Here is a 20639-nt window from a genome sequence, read left to right as displayed (position 1 = left end):
TATGCATTTGAGGTAGCTCAGAGTACAGTCTCTTGCCAGTGTACACCAGGCCTTTCCTGATGAACCATTAAGACCCCACAGGACAGAAGTGGTGCCTACCAGCCTTCTGCATGGCCTCCTCCACTCCCCTCTGCCCAGGCAGCCTTCACTGGACTCTGTCAACAGCATGACTCTGGCTTGGAAAAACAAGGCAGTGGGGGTGCTAGAGGCTCGTTTCCTTTTAAGTTCCCTGTCTCTCTAGTTTTAAACAATAACAAGTAGAACCCACTGAAAGAGAGAAGTACCAACTGGAAGGCACCTGCACATGGGGGCAGAAACAGCCATTGAGGGACTCTGTGGTAATCCTATGCACTCATCTCCCCTGTGCCGTTTTAACGTCTGAGCTGACATCTCCAACATACAGTATGCAAAGAAACTGTATTTCCATTTCAGATGCATATTATAGCTAGGAACAATATGAACAATATTATTTTAGTGCCCTGGGAAGAAAATTAGCAAGTCAAATATTGAATCAGGCCTGTAGCACCACATGCTAAGCAGATTGCTTTGATCTTATCCACACTAAAAGCTCTATTATTGAATTTAAAGTCGGTGAACACATATCAGACCAATATACAATGCATATCTGAATGCATGTTTCAGAAGCAAGGAATGTTTTGACAAAAGGAAGAAAATATCAAAGTTATGGCTGCGACCGAAACATAAATTTCCCCTCCCTCTTCTCTCGGGGCTAGAGGCTGGCCCATCAAAATGTTTTGGTGCCAAAGGACCTGCTGATGGCTCCAGAAACAACCACTGATTTCCATTTTCTGGAACCAACGAGGAAGGGGTTCCTCACCCCCTACTCAATTTGAAAGAGTTGGAGACTTTGAGTGAGTGTGCACATTCGGCTCATGGTATGGCGCCCTCTGGTGGCCACTTCTCTGGGCGGCCCACCTGGCTCCCCGAACTTGCTCTCACTCAACCTCCATCCTTCTTGAGGACACCAGGGCAGGAAAGGAACCCCAAAGAGCCAAAGGCTGGAAAGGAAGCAGCTGATCATGAAGGCACAAACCATCTAGAGGTGGTCACAAGGGGAGAATGTTAACTGTCCAGCAGGACCCAAAGAGAGAAATGGTTTGGGGACATAAATTTCACAGCTAGAATATACCCCAAAAACCCAAACAGCAAAATAATACCCTAAGCCAGGGGTCGGCAAACCATGCCTCACAGACCAATCCGGCTTCCCTGCCTGTTTTTGTACCATCTTTAAGAAAGAAAAGAAAAGGAAAAAATCAAGTATTTTGTGACACAGAAAAATTATATAAAATTAAAATTTCTGCACCCATAAATAAAGTTTTTCTGAAACACAGCCCTGCCCACGGTCTATGGCTGCTTTCTTGCTACCACAGCAGAGTTTGCCTGACTGAAAATATTTACTACCTCGCCCCTTACAGCAAAAGTTAGCCAAGCTGTGTCCTAAACAAGTGCTGCCGTTCACGGGGCTGAACCTTCAAGTCTGTACCCCCCAAGCATCACCCCCCCCGCCCCAGGCATCAGTGGCTGAAGCTGGCCCGCAAAGCAGAGCTGCATTTCAGCATTTCAGCACCTCCTCCCCAAACTTACCATTTTATTATTGATTTCATGGAAATGAATCTCACAGACTTTCTCCACAACATCTTCATTCTCAAAAGTGACAAAGCCAAACCCTAAAGGGAAAAGGAAAAGAAAAAACAGAGAGAGACGGGGTGAGTTCAGTTCCCAAGCTCCTGAGTGTTTTTCTTTGAAGTCCTGCAGCCGTGGAGGGTTCCTGATTTGGGGATGGGTGGAGTGGATCCCCGGGAAGGGCCCTGAGGTGGAAGGAAATGACTTGTGATGTGAACGAAGCACCCATCCAACAGTGAAGAAATGCTAACGACCGCGCCCACATGCAGCGGACACTGTGTGGCTTACATTTGCCCAGAAGCAAACAAAAAATTTACTTGTCTGTTATTTACCAGGTCAGAGCCCAGAGGCGCAGGCAGGCGGGTGGGCTAATGAGCACCGCAGGGCCACACTTGCCCTTTCCGCACAGAGCAACGGCCAGCCCTGGGGTCAGCCTCCAGACGGAGGTGGTTATTTGTCCTTTTCTTCCTGAATTACTTCCTCTAATACCTCATCAGGACATCCTGAGGCCTGGAAGAAACTATTAAAAGTTTCGGGTCTCTGTTCTGCGCAGGCATCCTTTTTCTACTGCTGCTTCAAAAGCACTGTGGATTTGGGGCAGTTTAAGACTGTTTGATGCCTGCTGTCAGCCCGTCAGCTATCTGCTGTATTTACCCGGCTGGAGACCGGCTTTGCTCGACAAGCCCTACTGAAGAATTTTGGCAGGCAACTGCTGCCCAGCATCCCTAGTTCCTCTCGCTAACCCCCTCCTGATTCTTTCTTTCTCCTCCTGCCACCCTGACAGGGCTCCCAGCATGCTGTCCCACCTGTGACACCGCTCCTGAGTTCTGCCCTGCCACCTGGGTCAGAAGGCAGCAACACACCCCACCTCGAATGAAATGCCGCTGCAATTTTAGTACAGACCTGCAGTGTCCTGCAGTGTCATGCAGTGGTTGCAGACAAGCTGATGGGGGGCAGGAGAGCTGGGTTCGAGTTCTGATTTTGCCTCTGGTTTATGTGTAAATTCTTGGAAGCCCCTTCCTCTCTCTGAGCCTTGACTCTGCACCTACAAATTAAGGTGGTGAGACTGGACGCTCAGTCTCACACCTCTGGCCACAATCCAAATGAGTATTCCCCAGGGCTCTCCTCTGCAAAAGTATAAACCTAGAAAAATACAACTCCAGACACACTGATCAGGAAGCCAAAATCAGAACAGGTGTTTCTATATTATGATAATTAAGTGTTCGGACAATGAGTTAAATATAGATGCTTCCTTTTCAAGCTCCCATATCTAGTTTGGGTCCCAGCAACCCAAGGTAGAGAGAGAATCTCTATAGTCTCTCTGACTCTCATCTCTCCAACTCTGATACCCTCATCTTCAAAGGAACACCTGGGAACAGGCAGCAGATACACTGAGCTCCTACAGTGAAGCTCCTGCAGGGTCTAGAAGATTCCTCCGGAAAAGAAGAGGCCACTTCCAGCCTTGCAATTTCCAACAAAACAGAGGGCTGGGACCCCCACGTGAATGGCAATCAAGATCTTTTGCGAGATGCTTCGCACACACCCAATACCAAGCATGTGTTCCCCAGCGTAGTGCCCCGGGACACAGTGCAGCCCCTGCCAGGTGCCTAAGGAGGTATGTCAGATCCACCACAATGAGGACACGGGGTTCCAAAGTTGGCAAGCTTCTCCCAGCATCCTGGTAAAAGCTGGGTCCTAAGTTACGTCTGCAGCCTGAAGCAGGCATCAGACACGATATTTTGTTTGAAATGAGGCCCAACAAAAAACATCCATCAGGTTTACAGGCCCCCTAACCAGGTCCCTGCAGTGAGCTACGAAGCTGTCATCTCCAGCAAGGACATCGGTTCCCTCTGTTTGGGTGTCTCCTCCTCGGCTCTTGGTCCCATTTATTATCTGCAGGGTTGGATGAGAGCCACGTCCAGGAGCAGTCCCCAGATGACTTATCTCCGGGCTTTGGTGTGTTTGCGCCTCACCCCCGAAGCCAAGCAGTTTCAGTTCCATGGATGCTCTGCTCACCTGGGGGCTTGGGAAGCCCAAGTCGGAAGGGGCATTAAAGGCCACTTGGTCAAACCTCCAGCCAGGCAGGAAGCTCTGAGGCCCCCCGAGGGGTTAATGGTTAACCCCCTTCTTCCTGCCCAGCCCCTCACGTGGTCCCTAATGGGGGGGGGGCGGGTTAAGAGGCAGAACCCTTCAGAGCAGAAAGGGGGGTGGCAGAGGAAGCAAGAATCTTCTAGCACTGGCTTTAAGCTGGACCACCAGGGACAGGGACTGAGGGTCCCCAAACAGAGCCCCTAACTCACAGTAAATGCTGAGTGAATGCTGAGTGAGTAAATGCACGACGGAGCCATTTCTGCTCCCCTTTGTCAATCCACCTGGTGATTATCTCCCCTCAAGGTTGATTCTGTCCTTGTGCAGCATTTCCTGCCTCTCACAAACAGAACCTCTGCGCCAGGCATGACAGAGGATATGGGATCAATGTGACCCCTTCCCCTCCCCCTCCAGGAAGTCCGCTCTCCAAAGGCACAGCCAGAGTTTCCCACTCAGAGGTCTCTTCCTTTTCCAGACGTTGCCTCTCACCTCTCCATCCTCACTGCTCACCTGTGGGCCACTCTGGGTCTCACCCATCTCTGAGGGTCATTCCTCTGTCCTGAACCCCAACCCAGGCAGCAGGAGAACCCCTCAACAAGCCAGGAGGATTTAGCTTTTAGGGTTAGCTAGTTAGGGCAAGGCCGTGGGTTTCCACGCCCACAGGGCAGGTCACACACTGCCTCCTCCAGCCAGGCTGGCTGACTTCTACCCTCTGAGGACAGAAGGCAGGAGAGTGTGCACGGGAGAGCAGAACCCAGCCCTGCTGTCGGGAACAAGCTTGAAGCTGGTGCTAGCTGGGGCCACTGTCCCCCAGGGGATGCCTATTTTAAAGCAACCTTGCTGCCGAGCCCAAGTCACTGATACTGAAATAGAGATCAGGATAAGTCAAGTCAAGGCGGGCGACAAGGGTTTGGTCCATGCCACGGGAGCTGCTTTCCTGCCCAGCCCACTGTGTAAATCACTGAACACCCAACACCATTCAGAGCCCTGAGCCACCCTTCAGAGGGACGCAGGGGGCGAGCACTGGGAGACAGGAATTAAAATGCAGACTGCTGTAGCGGGAAGGGTGGGACGGTGGCTCATCGCATGATTTCAAATTCTGACTCCGAAATTTTCCCTGCTGGTCTCTTCCCTAACCACATAGGACTTGAAATCACAAAAATGATTGTCTTGATTAAAGGAGATAGCCTGGATTTCAAGCCTATGTACCTGGGATGCATAACAATTCACTGATGTCAAGACTTATTTGCAGTATTTTAAAGATCTATATCGCTTAACATTCCTATCTGTTTGGCCTGAATAGAGAAAACAAACTTGATTATGTATAAAATATTTATTTATTCTATTTGGGGAAAGCAAAGAAGCAATGAAACACCTAATTATCAATAAGTATTATTCTTTAACATATAATCATTTTATCTCACAGGTGCAAATTAGTAACTCAGTGGGAAACAACCCCCAAATAAATTAAACTGAGCCCTGAAGGACAAAAACAATGAGGTTCGAAATTTGGGCAGGACCGGTCGGTGGGTGGAAAAACTCCTCTGGGCATCACCGTCTTTTGACACATCTCCTGGATGTATAGATCAGACATGAGACATAGGAAGGCTGCAGGGTGAAAGGGCTGATCCCTCTGGTCCCCTTTTTCCCAACAGGGAGCCCCCACTGAACCCACCCAGTCCCCGACCCCACCCTGAGAATCAGGGATAGAGCCTCATGAAGGCTCAAACCTGGCACAGCAGCCAGGTAAGAGAACCACGCAATCATCCTCCTCAAAAGCAGGGGCTGAAAACTAGCTGTGTGACCCCAGGGTGCCCCCTGCCTCTCTGGGCCCCGTAAAAGCAGGCAGAACCGTGTCCTGCTCTGGTACCTGCCAGGGTCGAAGACTTTGATTTGGGGTTCACCATGCCGTTCATGCCCTGCGGGATTGTCCTGGAACCTTCCCTGCTCAGCCTGTCCTGTGGCCCTGGAATCAGGGAACGGATCCCCACGTATTAAACTCACTCAAGGAGGCTGGGAGTCGCCCAGGGACTGACAGCTGGGGGACGTGACTGGGTCAAAGCGCCAGAACTTGGGGGCACCCAGTAGTTCTGCTCACCTGTTACTAGCAAAATAGTTGTCTGGACTCTTGGAAGCACCCCCTCCCCCCCACCCACCTTGCCCCATACTTCCCGCAGGGCCCCAGGAGTTAGCAGCACTGCCTCAGAGAAGGCGGTGGGAAGGCTAACCCCAACCAGACAAGAGTTCTAAAACAGGGAAAAACACGGTGGTAGTTGACAGGGGGCATTTACAAATGAAATTCTACAGCCTTCTCCTGAATGACGCTATTATTGGAAACTAACAAGAAAGCTCTATTTAAGAGATAAGCATTTAACAGCCAAACCTTTTTTCCTTCTTTTCTTCAAATGAATCAAACTGTATATTCATTTGAATAATACAAGGCTATAAACACACACACACACACACACACACACACACACACACACACACACACACACAGAAGAGGAGAATAGAAATGTGAAAACAAAATACCTCAAAATTAAAATGACTTGCTCCAAATGCAGCCACTGCGGAACATTCAACAGTTAACTTGCAGAGAATTTTTTTAGGTCAGTTTGGAAAAGATGGGAACAGCCTCTTTCTAGCCTCAAAAATAATTTCCTTCTCTTATCATATAGGTCAATGAACACTAATAGGCAATTGGGCAGTGCCTAATGCATCTTCAATGAAAATCAATGCAAGTCATGGGTTACACAAAAAATTGGTTAACGGGGGAAAATAAATTAAAAGGGGACAAAATCAAATTGTCAAATTTATTCTGAGTGGCCCATAAGGAATATAAGATATGTGTATGCAAGTACATTCATAACTCACACTCCCTCCCTCTCTTGCTAAAACCCCAGTATTGGGGGAAGCAGCGATATCGATGGGCTGCTTCCAGCTAAACACCAATCCTCCCCGCCTGCAGAGCAGCTGCTGCTTTCCAAGCGCTTCTTCACACACCAGCCCACCGGGTCCCCAGGTGGGTCTGCGCGAGGCAGGGCAGTCTCGCTCTCCTCGTGCTGCTCAGCTGCTCCGCACAGCGAAGTGACTGGTCCACGGTGATGTTGACGTGTCTAAAAGCAGAGCAGGAGTTGATCGCCAACCCCCTTTATGACCCCAACTGCTCTTCTGGGGCAGGTTGTCAGGGACTTCCTTGGATCAGCAAGTGTCCGAAGACAAATTAGGTGGCCACATGGCTCAGGAAGGGTGAGCGGGGGCGAAGAGGCACGTGTGGGCCATCTGCCTAAAGTAGAATCAGCCCCAGAGGTCTGCGCACCCCGCTGCCCCCACGCCTACCTCAGTACACTCTGGGCCACCTCCATGGGCTAATGTGGGCTTGGCCAGTGGGTTTCCTGTGCCTGGAAGGGTTTTTGTGGAACCCCAGATGGAGGTCTGAGGCTCTACCTACCCCCTCCGGAAGGCCACATGTGCGTACGGTAGGGACCGGCGGGCCACTGCCCCGGGCTTGCCCTTAGGAAAATACAACTCAGGACACAGAGCTGTTCCATGAAAAATCAAGCTGCCTTCCCAAAAGAATGGACATGTTTCCAATTACTGATTGCCTCTTTGGGATCGTCACTAGTCTGAAGTGCCCTTAGAGTTTCCTGGGCATTTTCAGACATTGGTGTTGGCAGGGGATGGGGCGACAGTTGTGCAGTGTCTGGTTTCACACCCAAACGGCAAATGTGAACTTGGCTAAGAATATCGGTGCCCACCTAGCTAGGACGGGATTCCTTCAGCTACAACTGTCTGGTATCCCAAATGTGGTTGTTTTCTTCTATCAAAAAAATGATGATCATCATCATTTAATACTCTAATCAACAAGCTGGTCTACACTTACTGAGCAGCTCTCCATCATCGAAATGACTTAGGTGCTCTTTGTACATTCTTGAACTCAGCCTTCACTCCCCTCCCCCAGCCACCTGGGCAAGGAGTGATTGTTCCCATTATACAGAGGCCCCACTGGAGCCTGTGTCCTTTCTCCCACAGCCCACTCTCTTCCACACTTGGCATCATCCTAATCCTACCCTTGCCCTCAGCCAGGCTCTGGAGCCCTGCCTTGCCTTGTTTCCCTGTGAGGACACCGACAATTCCCGCACGAACCCCTTTGTCCTCCCCACACAGGACACCGAGGGCAGGGGAAGGGAGTAGGGGAGATGTGAGCGATCGCCCACAGCAGGTAAAGCCCTCCTTAACCCGAAGGTTAGGGGATGCCGGGGGCTTTTAGTGGCACACGACAAACGTGATGTTTATAAAGAAGAACAGCTAGACCATCTTCCGAGCCGGTCTAACCTAGGATAGGCATGCAGCGAGTTTCTTCTCTTATCATCTCTAGCCTCCGACCACTAACCGGCCTGAAATGGGGCTGGGTTACAGAGCAAACTGGCTTTCAAATGAGTCAGCCTCCCTAGGGGAGTAAACAGAGAAGCATTCACTTCCTCACCTTAGGGAGAACAAAGCAGAGAGGCTGGCCCTGACCCTTCCCTACACAGGTCTCAGCCCCAGGGCTGGTCAGAACGAAGACTGCAGCGCCAGGAAGCAACTGGAGGCAGAGCCTGCCACCTCCCCACTTCCCAGGGTGGATCCACTGGCCTGCAGGGGATGTGAGGGGTCTGCGGACATATGTTCTCCCCCACCCCCTTCTTCCATCCTTCCTGCCCCCAGCCAAGAAGCTGCCTCTTTGGGGGCCTTTTCTGACCCGGCCGTCCTTCCCTGCCTTGCCCTCTTCGGGTGGCATCCAGGCCCCCGCACGGTGGGTCATTCGTGCACCTGCTTCCCCGTTTACACCCGGAGCTGGCAGCTGGTTGCTGTAAACCGTAATAAAATGCCTTTTCGAAAAATGAAGGAATGTGGCCAGACACGCCAGACACCATGATATTAAAGCCGTGTCAATTAATTTCTCCCCCTCCTTGATAAACGAGCCCCATTCCATCTCTTAATAATGAAGAGAGAAACAAGAAAAGTTGACACTTAAGTTTAATTTATTTTCTCAACTTGCCTGGTCATATTTCTTTCTGCCTTGCAGAGCTCGCTGGGGCTGTGGGGAATTACAAGTGGCTCTCACTCAGCCCAGGCAGAGATCTGTGTGAATTGACACGCGTCTCCTTTATTCCCACACAGCACTTAATCAGGAGGGGGAAAGTTACTTAGAGAGCCAGCTCACACCTGCGCCTCGCCCGCCACCTTTGGGGATGCAGGGAGCTGGGTGGGGGTGGGGGCGATCTCAGGTGTGTGGGGAATCAGATAACAGCAATGGCACTATCAGATTTCCAATCTAGTTCTGAGTAACTGCACAGGACTGAATTCCCTAAATTAATATTAAGCTACGTTGGCCACATTTGCCAGAAGGGAGCCAATTTCTCAAGTGGAAAGATGCTTTTCTTTTTCTTTCAGCCTGAGGGTGCTCTGACCGACACCTGACCTTGAAATATGCAGAGAAACATTCGAAAAGTCAGAAGCCAACAGAGAACCAGAAAGTGTTTCATGAAGCCTTCGGTTACAAGTAATTTTTTCAAATGGCCACCACAGCCCCAGGCCCACTTAGGAAGGCCCCTAAACCGAAAAATCAAGCTGGGTGTGAAAGCAAAGTGTGCCCCTAGACCAGCGTTTCTCAGTGTGGTCCTGCTGCAGAATCTTCTGGTAGGGAAGGGCTTGTCAAAAATGCGGATCGCTGCGCCCTGCCCCTGTTCCGAAGGCAGGCTCCGTGGGTGTGGCCAGGTGTCCGCATTTTATTCAGCTTCCAGTAGACTCAGATGCCCACTGGAATCTACCTTTCCTCTATGTTTCCCAATTCAGGAGGAGCCGAGTTGAGACCATTTGGTGAAATAGAATCAAGAACTTGCCACAGAAAGGAGACTCCCCAGGGCCCTTGTCACACAAAAGGGGAAACTAAAGCAGTTTTTAAGGAGCTTCTGGCATCTGGTACATGGAAAGCTGGAACTCTCAGCCTCAGGGGCGGCTCATCCAGGACACGACTGGGAGATCAGAGGCAAACACAAAGCTTCTCTCCCAGGCTCAGTAAAGGACTGGAAACCTGTTCATACTAAAGTGTAAACGACAGATCTTGCTTCCAATTCCTGAGTGTTGGTGGCTTGCCTGAATCAAATTAATATGCGAAAGCCACTGTGTTCTCTTTAGAATCCCAAACAGGCATTTGGGCCATGGGAGATTTTTTTTACGGGTCTGGGGGTGCCTCCCTGAGCCCATGAAATCACATTAGTGCACGGGGTGGGCTTTACGATTTAGGAGTGAGGACAGAAGGTAGAGAGGGAAGAAAGGAAAAGAGAAAGAGAAAGAGAGAGGAGGAGGGAGGAGGAGCGAGGGAGGAAAAGAGAGTCCTCCAACCATCCCCAAACCATTTTTCTAAGAGAGAAATCTGCCGTGAATACTGATAGTGTGATTTCAAAGTGCCTGCGGCTGCAGGGAGAGGGTGTCTCATCCCAGACTCTTGTTAACCGAGAGGGAAAAAGCACCTGTGATCCAGGCCAGAAAACCCCAACCTCATTTCATTCCAAGTGCGCTCTATAGCAGTGATTCTGTGAATGACACTTGTCAGGGCAGCAGATTAGTTCACAAACCTATTTTTTTGTGCATGGTGTTCCATCTTGGTCAGGAAAATAGTCAGTTCTTGGCAAGAGAGACACATATTACTGCTGTTAAGTGCCAATATAAACTCGGGGACGCAGTGGTAAATTCACCAAATTAAATCGCTAGACAACTGGCTCGGATCAGGACCCCGGCAGAAGGTGCCAGGACTGCCGCGCGCGCCCAGCGGGGTGGAGGAGGCTGAGGTCGCAGGCGCAGCTGGAGCAAGGGCATGAGGACGTGCCGCCTCCGCGTCTGCTCTGGAAACCACGGAGCCTACAGAGGCTTTGGCGGCCTCCACTGGCAGGCGCATGTTCTTTAAGACTTCTAACCCCCTGGGCTGGGTTCTGGGGAGGTGGGATGCAGACCGAAAGCTCTCCCCTAAAAGGTTGGGTATTCAGGTTGGTATCTCCAGTCTCTCCCCAAAGAGAGGGTTTCAAATCTGTCTCCTTTTCTGATCCTCAACCACCCTACTCCAACTGCAAGCAGAGAGCTTCCTGGAAAATGTGAAGGAGTTTCCATCTGCTTTCTTCATGTTTCTGTTGAGGTGGGGTGGACTTAGGAGACAGATAAGTTTGGGCTCAAGTCCTGGCTCCAGCAATGATGGGCTGTATGACTCTGAATAGGATATTCAACCACCCTGACCCTCAGTATCCTCCTCTGTGACACAGAAACAATAAAACCCATGTCCCAGCCAGCAGGACTATTTGAAAGCACTTAGTGAGGGGCCAACTTCCCCTTCCCACAGATCAAACTAGACTTTTTATGACTTCTCCCCCATCTCAATCACTATCTCCACACATGCTTTCCTTTGCCCACTGCCCCAAGTCTCATTTATTAGAATTCATTTGACATGTTTATCATGAAGACATTCAAGGGGCTTTACCCACTATTACAGTGATAACAAGATTCAGGACAGGGAAAGGTAAGATGAGACATTAGGAACAATTCCTAAGCTATCTTGTTATTTTAAAAGACCCTCGTCTGTATTCTTTTAGGTAAGAAAAATCATCTTCTGATCCCTGAGTGTCTGCAAAACCTGAGGGTCACCCTGATTCAGCAGGATGTGGCCACAGTGGCCCAGTGCCCTGACTCACTGATGCTCCAAGCAGCTCCTTCACTTATTCCAGGACTGGGAAGCTGCCGTCTGGCCGTGATTCCTTTCACATGAGACTTTGCCAAGGCGGGCCCACAAAAGGTTGCTGATGAAAAAGCCAATGACCTGTTTTCGAGGAGATGCCCTGGTAGCTTCTGAAGAGGGAACATGAAGAAGACAGAAGAAAACAAAGAGGGAAGCGGGGGCAGAAATGGCACCAACAAAACCTGCCCTCCAAGGGTGTGTAAGAAGCAGCCCTGCATCCTTCCCCTCAGGACAAGGGTGGGGAGGACACCCTCTACCCAGGAGCCTCGGCATCCCCAGCAGCCCCCTCGAGATGCCCACCCGCCTCCTATAACAAGTTTTCAGAACGGTCTAAATCTCCTCCATCAAGAAACCGCTACTTGGAAACAGGTTTTCAGCACTGCCACAAATTATATGACTTTTATTATGAGCTATGGTTTCAGAATAGTCCCCACGGACAGAGCCCTGGCTGGATGCCTGCTGGTGCACAGCCCCTCCATGGCCCCCGCAGAAGGATCGTTTCTGTGGGCATCTCTGTGACCCCAGCCTACAGTGCTGCCAACAATCCCTCCTGGAGTCTGTGGGTAGGTGTTGCCAAGCGTTTGGCAGAGGAACCCTGATTTGCACGAGACACGCACGCTTATTCATCCCAGGGTGGGGTCTGGCCTACTTTATTTATCTGGCTGTAAAGGACACACTCTGAACTGTTCTTAACATCTGGAGGCCAGATCTCCCCAAGAAGTTGAAACTGGAGCCGAGGCAGCCTGGACCGTGCTTCAGTGCTTTGCAGGGAGCGAGCCAAAGGCCAGGGGCTGGGGTAGAAGAAAGGGTGGGGGGTGGGGAGGCAAGGGCCGGCTCAGTCTAGGGGCTTGCGTCTCAAAGGGCGGTCCACAAACCAAGTGCATCAGCACCTGGGAGCTTGTTAAAGGCAGAGTCTTAGGTCTTACCCAGACCTATGGAGGCTGAATCTGCATCTTAACAAGTTTATGGAAATTAAAACTTAAGCAGTAGTGGTCTGGAATAGCTACTTTAACCAAGGATGCACAATAGAATGACCTGGGAAGCTTTTAAAAAATACAGACACCCATGCCCCCTCCTCAGAATTTTGACTTGAAAAAGGTCTGCGTTAATCTGTAGTTTAAAAAATCTCCCCAGGTGATTCAGATGTATAGGGAGAGTTGAGAAACACTGGACTAAAGAAAAAAAAAGGTGTAACATCTCATTTTTATTTATTTTCCATCTAAAAGATAACTTACACTTCATTACGATTTAAACATATGAATTAAATATCCAGGTGCCATCACACGCCCATATGTCAGGAGAACTTGTTTTAGATGGTGTGGAAAAGGGGAGATGCTACAATGGAGCCAGGATAGGGTGGCACCTGCAGTCACTCACCTGCTGCCAGCACACCTGGGACTCGAGCTGTTTACATGGGACAGAGAAATGGAAGTACAGATCACGTGATCTTGTTTTAAGTAAACCGACCCCAGTAAAACAGGCAACTGCGAAGAAAACATGGATTGGAGGTAACACTAATGCTAGATGCCCATGCCACCAAAGGGAAAACGGCCAGCTGACCCTCTCTCACCGTCAGCAAGACTCGGTACCAGCCACATTAGGCTTCCAGATGGGACAAGCAGCAGCCACGTGAGCAAGAAAGAAAGGGCTTTAGAACAGAAACTTGGGCTGCAGGGAAAACACTCTGAACACAAACATTTGGAAACTACTTCTATTGTTATGTGATTTTGTGGCTAAAAAAAGATGTAACTGGGTCACCTACAAAAGCTTTCCTATCTGCATACTTTTAAAGCCTGGAAACAGAACTGTGAAACCTGTTTTTAAAAAACCTTTTAAAATGAACATTTCAGTGGATTTTGAACCCATTTGTTAAAAATACAAAAACGCAACACTTGATTAGTTCCCATGAAAAACTGATTGACATCGGGGAAGATGGAAATTTACAAGCTGAATTTCAACAAATTCCTTTGCATAATTGGAGGATGGGATTGAAAAATTAGTTGCATGATTTAGTCAGCGCAGTGAATGCATTTCTTCCATTGGGACCTGGGTATCTTGTGAGGTGTAGTTTTCAGTTGTGACACCATTAAAACCAAACTAAACTTAGAATCCAAGCCTTAGAGTTGTATCACAGTGTCAAATCAAGAGAGAAAAAAAAGAAGCATCTTAGTACTCAAAAAAGCATTTCAGTACTCACCAAAAATATTACTTTATTGATAAAATTTTAAATATTGCTTATTTCAAATGTATTTTTCCTGTTTCTATTTATATAAGTTTTATGATATACCTGCTTTATTAACCTTGATAGTACATGTACATGATTGAAAATTAAATAGTATCTCATAGAGATGCATGCTAAGTTTTTTCTGCACAATTAAATTTTGGAGGCTTCTGCTCTAGAGGGAGAACGTGGAGCTGAATGTCCAGAGTTCTGGTTCTACGTCATTCCTTGGTCACAGAGGCAGCTAAAAGCCAGGAGGTGGGGGAGAGTAGGTACCTGGCTGACAAATCACCTTCATCGCCTGCCAGCGGGTGTGGACCTCTGCCCACGCCCAAGGAGGGGTCTTCCGATGAGATTCATGGGAGTGAGAAACCAGCTAATTCCAGATCTCCTAGATCCTACTGGCTCAGTAGCATAGAGAGCTTGGAAGGCATCTGGGTGGCTTCACCCTTCAAACTGAGACCCCTGCCTCCTACATGTTAACTGAAACAACACCTGAACTCTTTTCAATACATTTTGCATAGCATCCTATCTTCATTAAAATTTTATTCTATTAGCATTCTGAATCCAAACCACTAAGTACATAATTGCTAAAACATGTGTTAAGTGACGACTTGTGAAATGCTGGTTTTATCATATTGTTAATTAACGGGAAGTAGGATTAATACATTCACAGATCATTAGGAGCATTCGGTTCAATTCCCCCAGCTCTCCAGTGGGGGTGGCGGTGGTCGTCAGTGGGCAATGCTGGGAATTGAGAGCAAGGGTGGAAATATTCTTTGTGGTTTACCCTCAGCCCTTCTGCTCAAGGTCTATTTTTCGCCAAAGGAAATTACTCTAAGATCTGATGTCACTCAGTGCAAACTACTCAAAAGAACTGATGCGGAAGGGATTTGGGTGGAGAGGAAGAGGAGAGCAACGCATCCTTTTGAGGCAGATCAGTGAGAATCTGGACGGCTGCAAGGATTGGAGATGGGAATCTGAGGATGTGGTTGAAATCCCGGGTCTGCTGCACACTGGCAGTGTGATTTGGGGCAAGCCATTAACCTCCCCGACCCTTGTTCTCTCTGCCTGTAGAACAGGGATAAAGATGCCACTTCACAGGGTTGCAAAGAGGGTTAAATAAGGTAGCAAGAGCTGCTGTTATCATTACTGCACAAGTTTGTAGTTTTTAGATAAGAATTTTGTGCCCAACATTGCTTGGATAAGTGGGTCGCCAGCTGAGGCTTGAAAATAATTTAGTTATCAATAAACGTTGAGTGCAGCAGTATGGGTTCTAGTGGGGTCTACTCCATGGTGCCAAAGAAAAGCAATCTGGAAGTGAATTGGGACTCACTTTGCTGTCATCCCCAAAGGAAACCTGATCACACAATCCCTAGGTCAGAGGGGTTATTCAAGCCTCTTCTCGCCCTGTCCTGGGAATTACAGAGGTATCCAGGCATGAAATGGACTAAATTTCTTCTCTTTGCCCAGATATCCAAATCGCTTTAGCTTGGCCCGATGCTGGTACTCTCAATTCTTCACGCTTAGTAATGAAATACTGTGCCTGGCTGGCAGCAAGCACTGGATGAGCCCCAGCAGGCCAGAGTGGAAGGCCACACCCGGGCCCAGGCTAGTCCTGAATCGGAACCAGGAGTCCAGGTGAAGCCAGCAGTCAGAAAACATAGCAGCAGTCAGGTCAGAAAGTGAGAAAAAGTAAACAGGTTCTGCCTCCACCCTCAAAAAACTTTTGACTGGTTCAGGAGACCTTCCCTGAGGGTGGTTAGAGCAGGGCCAAGGTAAACTATTAGGGTGAAGATAAATGGGTTCCCCTAGCTGGAGCCAGGATACAAAATCAAGAGTGAAGGGAAAATCCAATAAAATAACAAATGTAAATCATCATTTGCCAAGCTCAACTGAGAATAAGGAGTGTCACCTGATTTCAAATTATACATTTTTATGTATATATATAATTTTCTTTTTTCTTTCTGGAACATTCCTTCAAGACCCTAGGACCATAGAATTTAAAGGTTTCCTGTGGTGAGGCCTTCAAATATGTCATTCCCCTATTTGTGGGTTGTGAGTGAAAAGAACCTGGGCTTTGGGCTCTGGCATGGGTGTAATCCCAGCTCCACAACTGGTCAGCTGTGCGATGTCTATCGGTGCCTCAGTTTTCTCACCCATAAAACTGGGATAACACCTGCCTCATAGCAACGTGGAGAGTTGAAATGAGATGACGTGCATGAAGCTCAGCACAGCTCCTAGCCCTAACCAGACCCTCAAGTACTAGTTAGTGCCTGCCTAGAAAGCTGCTTTTCCTGCTTTTATTGATTTCAGAATTTGATCCTGCAGGATTGGGGGCTCTAGAAGGTGGCTGCCTCTGTAAGGAAGCTACACACTATTCTCGCGTTTGAGTAACACCTTTCTTGTTGACCAATTGGTGGGGAAAGGGGGCTGGAGAGTGGGCTCCCTATCCTCAGCCAAGTAAGAAGGAGCCGCCATCTCCTCCTGGATCCCTCAGCCTTTTCTGGAGAAGGCAACGCAGAGACAGCAACTCAAACATCACTGGGCACAGACAGCTACGTGGCCACTCTCCCACTGGGCTGCAGAGACCAGTACCTTCAATTTATTTGCGTCAGGGGCCTTAAGGAACCTCAGCTGTCATCCCTTCCTTAGTTTATTACCAAATTTCTAAAAAATTACATTCTTTATTATTTCCAAATTCACTTTATTGCACTTGACAATACAGATAATCACATACCATATGCTCTAATGTTTTGAAACCAATGCATGTTGACAGCGGTTTTTATTCATGATGCATAATTCCATCCCGAGCTCACAATGAGGCATCTGAGCACCCAGCCTGGTGTTAAGTCTTCTGCCTAATAACAGAGTAACAATACAGCAAGTTTCCGAGACACAATCCCATCCTTGCCATTCTCCACTGACAATGGGAAAAAAGGTACCTGAACAGAAAAGATGAGTTTATCGAAGAGGAGGAAAAAAAAAAAGAACAACAAAACCACCCACCCACCATTCACCAGAGGATTTATAATGATTTGTTATTGTTCCATGCTTATGAAACTTGATATTGAAAAGAGGGATTGGTCTTGTGCCAAGCAGCAAGACAACTAATCACACCCTGAGAACTGAAAGCACAAAATGCCCAAAAGCTCTCATTAGGAATCTCTCTTGTTTTCATTCTTGTTTGCTGCAAGCATCTATTTGTCATTCTTCCACCTTGGTGAGACCCACCCTCTCTGGAATCCTCTCTTCATCCCCTGGGCATGTCTTCCTGTTCCCAATTAGCCCCAAGCTTCCCCGCAAAAGGAACTCAGTTGGAGGATGATTCCTAAGCTGGGCCTCCAGGCATCTTTCCAGCAGAAAGGTCAGCATGGCAGGGACCCCCTTCACGGCTTCTTCCACCGAATTCCGGCTCCTTCCACCGAGTTCTGTGGAGGCTGCCCCCAGAGGTGTCCCTAGTCCTGAGGGCAGCTGAGGCAAAGGGTGGCTCATCTGAAGATGGCCCTCCAGCTCTGCAGTGATGCCCGGAACAAACTCTCACTGGCTTCAGAGAAGCCCTGCAACCACGGCAAACCCATGAGATCATGTCAGACGGGTGGTGACGGGCTTGGGCTGTCACCAGGACAGAAGCAACTCAGACTCATAGATGCTTAGAGCATTTATATGCAGATACCCGCCATCCCCTGCAGGCGGACAAGGGGACCAGGGTGGTGGCGTGGGAGGGAAGAAGGGCCGCGGGCTGGGCTGCCGGCAGACCGCAGTCTCCCCATCCTTCTCCCAGATAACGGGCTCTCTCCACCAGGGAGGTGCGGGGAGTGAAGAAGGATCCTGGCTTTACTTTGCTGAGCTCTTTGCTATTTTTCCAAGTCTCTGCTTACTGGGTAGGGGGTCTGGGAAGGAGGAGGAAAGAGACATTATCAGTAATGCCTCTGGAGTTCCCAGCGACCTGCTGCGAACTGAAGCAACAGGATCGACCAAAAAAAGGGAAGGAGCAAAGACAACACAGAAACACTCAGTCACCTACAAAAGAGGCCAAATGAATTAAGAGGCATCTTGCGCCATGTAATTGCTGTGCTCCTGAACAGCTTGTTATAACCCTTTTCCATAAATAAAAACCTGCTCTCCCTTTGGGCTTACATCATGACTCCAAGAAGGGCTCTCTCTTTATTTCTTAATCATCTTTAGCAGGCAGGGGCTCCTTCCTGCTATCAAAACCTTCTTTTTTTGTTCCCGTCTTTCCCTTGCATGCCTAACATATACCAAGTGTGAAAGTAAATAATTCTCTACCAATGTATACTAGGGAGAGACCAGAGTTTAAAGGCAAAATTTCATAAACAGGCCTCCTGAAATATTATTGCCTGGACTTCAGGGGTCTAGAAATGAGATGTTTTAGGGCATAAAGGACTCCCCCACCCCTGAGTTTTGCAAAATGTCCACTCAACACTCTCTTCCCTGATCCCAACTCCTAACCTCACCAACTCCCTTCTATAACTGCTCAGATACTTCCGGGGAAAAGGGCACCACCTCAATCCTTCCTAATGACAGCTTGTTTACAGTTGGGCAGCCTGCCACATTACTAAGTTCCTCTTACCCTAAATGTTCAATCTTTCTCTGGGGAACGTCACATATGGTTATCTATAGCCAGAGAGGGAGCAGCCCAACTCCCTTCTATTCACCCAGTCTCTCCCTTTCTCTCTGTACAGGCAAATGATTCTTTTTTTCAAAGACTGAATCAGTCATGCCCAGAGGCAGTCAGTACCAGACCAAGTTTTAAGCAAAGAAAAGGAGGCTTGGGCTTCTTCCTCAGCCAGACAGAGACTTCTTTTCCAATTTCTACCCAGAGTCGGGGTCCCAGAGGACAGAACCTGCTTACCTGAAAGCCCGTGATAGGAGAGGAGTGAGGGAACAGGGAGGAGAGAGGGCAGGAGGAAGCCAATTCCAGGATTTCTGGGCCTGGCCAAACAAAGCCATCTACCATCTCTAGAAATGCCCATTTGCAAAGGCTTTGGTAAGAAGTTCACATTTCTCCCAGCAGCTGGCAGCTTGGAAGCACTGCCAATGATTTAAAGATGAAACTGGAGATGTGTAGTACATTATTTGCTCCCGCTGAACTGCCACCCAGAGCCAAGTCAAATTTGGTTTTCCAGCTTCTACTAGCAAGGCAGAATGTTTGAGCATCTGGGGTAAATGGTGCCACAGAAACCACAAGGCAGACAAAGCACTGGATGGCATCTCAAACTCACCATCTTCCCCATGAACAAGCCGCAGTGTCCAAGGGCTGCCCTGGAAGTGATGGGACCAGTGAGCAGGCAGCCAGGGTGGGAAGCTATGCCAGCTGGGACTTTTTTTTTTTAAAGCAAAATGCAGCATCCTTGACTCTCTGAAGCCTAGGAGAGCTGTCTCATTTGCCCTGCTCAGCCCCTAAGACTGATAAATTAGGAGCTCAGGTGTGCTTGGTAGAAGACAGAAGGCTGGAGCCAGGATGGAACCCACACTCAGAGACAGACCATCACCCACTCTGTGTCTCTGGTGACTGCAAGCCCAATAGAATGTCTAGCCTTTCTTTCCAGAAAGGCAAATTTCCAGGAGAGACTGAGGATGGCCACTGGAGGCTGCATCTTGGGGAACAGGGGACTCAGAGCAGCATTCTTAACCTAGAATCTGTGGGTGGGCCACGGACTGGCCCTCTGCCTGCCCCAGGCCCACAGCCACTGTGTCCCCACATCCCCTTCCTCTACAGGAGAACGTTCCTAACCAGTGACATGTGCTGTGGACTCTTGAGGGCTTTGCCTTCTGTTTCTTAATATCTGTTTTCTGCCAGCCAGAAGGTATAATGGACCCACTTATTTTATTTCATTGGCTTGTAAAGGGACATAACCAAATAGTGATGGAGAAAGAAGCTGGCAGTGGCAGAGGCCTCAGCAAAGGCTGGAGAGACGCCAGGAGTTAAGTAATGCTTTGGCCATTCATTCTTCCCAGTGGATCAGCAGCATCGCTGGGACCAGGGCAGATTATATGAGTGCTGGGGGGCTGGGGGAGCACAGCAGGGCAGGGTTGGAGAGTCACTTACCAACCTGGGGCTGAAAAAGCCCACTGAGGCGGGGGCAGAGTTACCTCCTAGGTTGTTCTCCTCTGGGATAAGCCACTTTTCTTTCCCACTTGTGTGTGTGTGTGTGTGTGTGTGTGTTTCATTACTGGGTTATTACTGACACCCACCATGTGTTAACCATATACTCTACTTAACCGTTACTCTCATATGCATTATTTCTAATCCTTCCAAACCACCTTCAAGGCAGGTAATATCCCAATTTCACAAATGAAGAACCTTACGCTCAGCTAAATGAAGTCATCTGCTCATGGCCCAAGTGAATAGCAGAGCTGGGCTCTAAGTCCAGGTTTGTCTGTCCCTAAAACCTGAACTTTCTTCTCCATCACTCCTGGGATGGCATCTAGAGTAAACAGAGGCTCAGTGCTAACATGCTCTGGGTAAGCCACATAAAAGGAGGTCAAAGGACTGATGGATCATCCCTGCTAATAAGTGCGGTGGCCTGGGATGTTCATAGGGTCTGGGGTAAGTGATGGGGCATCGATTCCCAGCCCCACTCCAATGAGCTCTACCACCTGGAATGACTCATGTGACCTCTACAGCCTCAGCTTCCTCCTGAGGGCAGAGATTTTGGTCTTCATTGTCCACTGCTGTATTCCCAGTGCCTAGAACCTGTGCTTGACAAAGATCTGTCAAATAAGTGAATGAATCTGAAAAACGGAAATCCAGGCACTATTCCCCTTATCCACCTTATTAATGAGATAAGGTGGCAGAGCATTTTGCACAGGGCATAACACGTACTAAGGGAGGACTAAGCAGAAGTTTCTGCTTATTATTGTGGTTGCTGATATTATTGCTTTGCAAGGTTT

General features: G+C 48.7%; 1 protein-coding gene across 12 annotated transcripts in view; it reads right to left on the bottom strand.

Annotated features, from left to right (window-relative positions):
• MSI2 (musashi RNA binding protein 2) overlaps positions 1–20639 on the bottom strand; it is a 501147-nt gene that overhangs the window by 74938 nt on the left and 405570 nt on the right. For all 12 annotated transcript variants that reach the window (XM_077164879.1, XM_077164875.1, XM_077164874.1 and 9 more), the window contains one exon: positions 1606–1688. In XM_077164879.1, coding sequence (XP_077020994.1) covers positions 1606–1688 — 83 coding nt within the window. The remainder of the gene's footprint in view (positions 1–1605; positions 1689–20639) is intronic.

Source organism: Tamandua tetradactyla, chromosome 6 (assembly GCF_023851605.1).
Source record: "Tamandua tetradactyla isolate mTamTet1 chromosome 6, mTamTet1.pri, whole genome shotgun sequence".
NCBI lineage: Eukaryota > Metazoa > Chordata > Mammalia > Pilosa > Myrmecophagidae > Tamandua > Tamandua tetradactyla.
The sequence above is the reverse complement of the archived record's forward strand: the minus strand, read 5'-3'. Positions and strand labels throughout refer to the sequence as shown.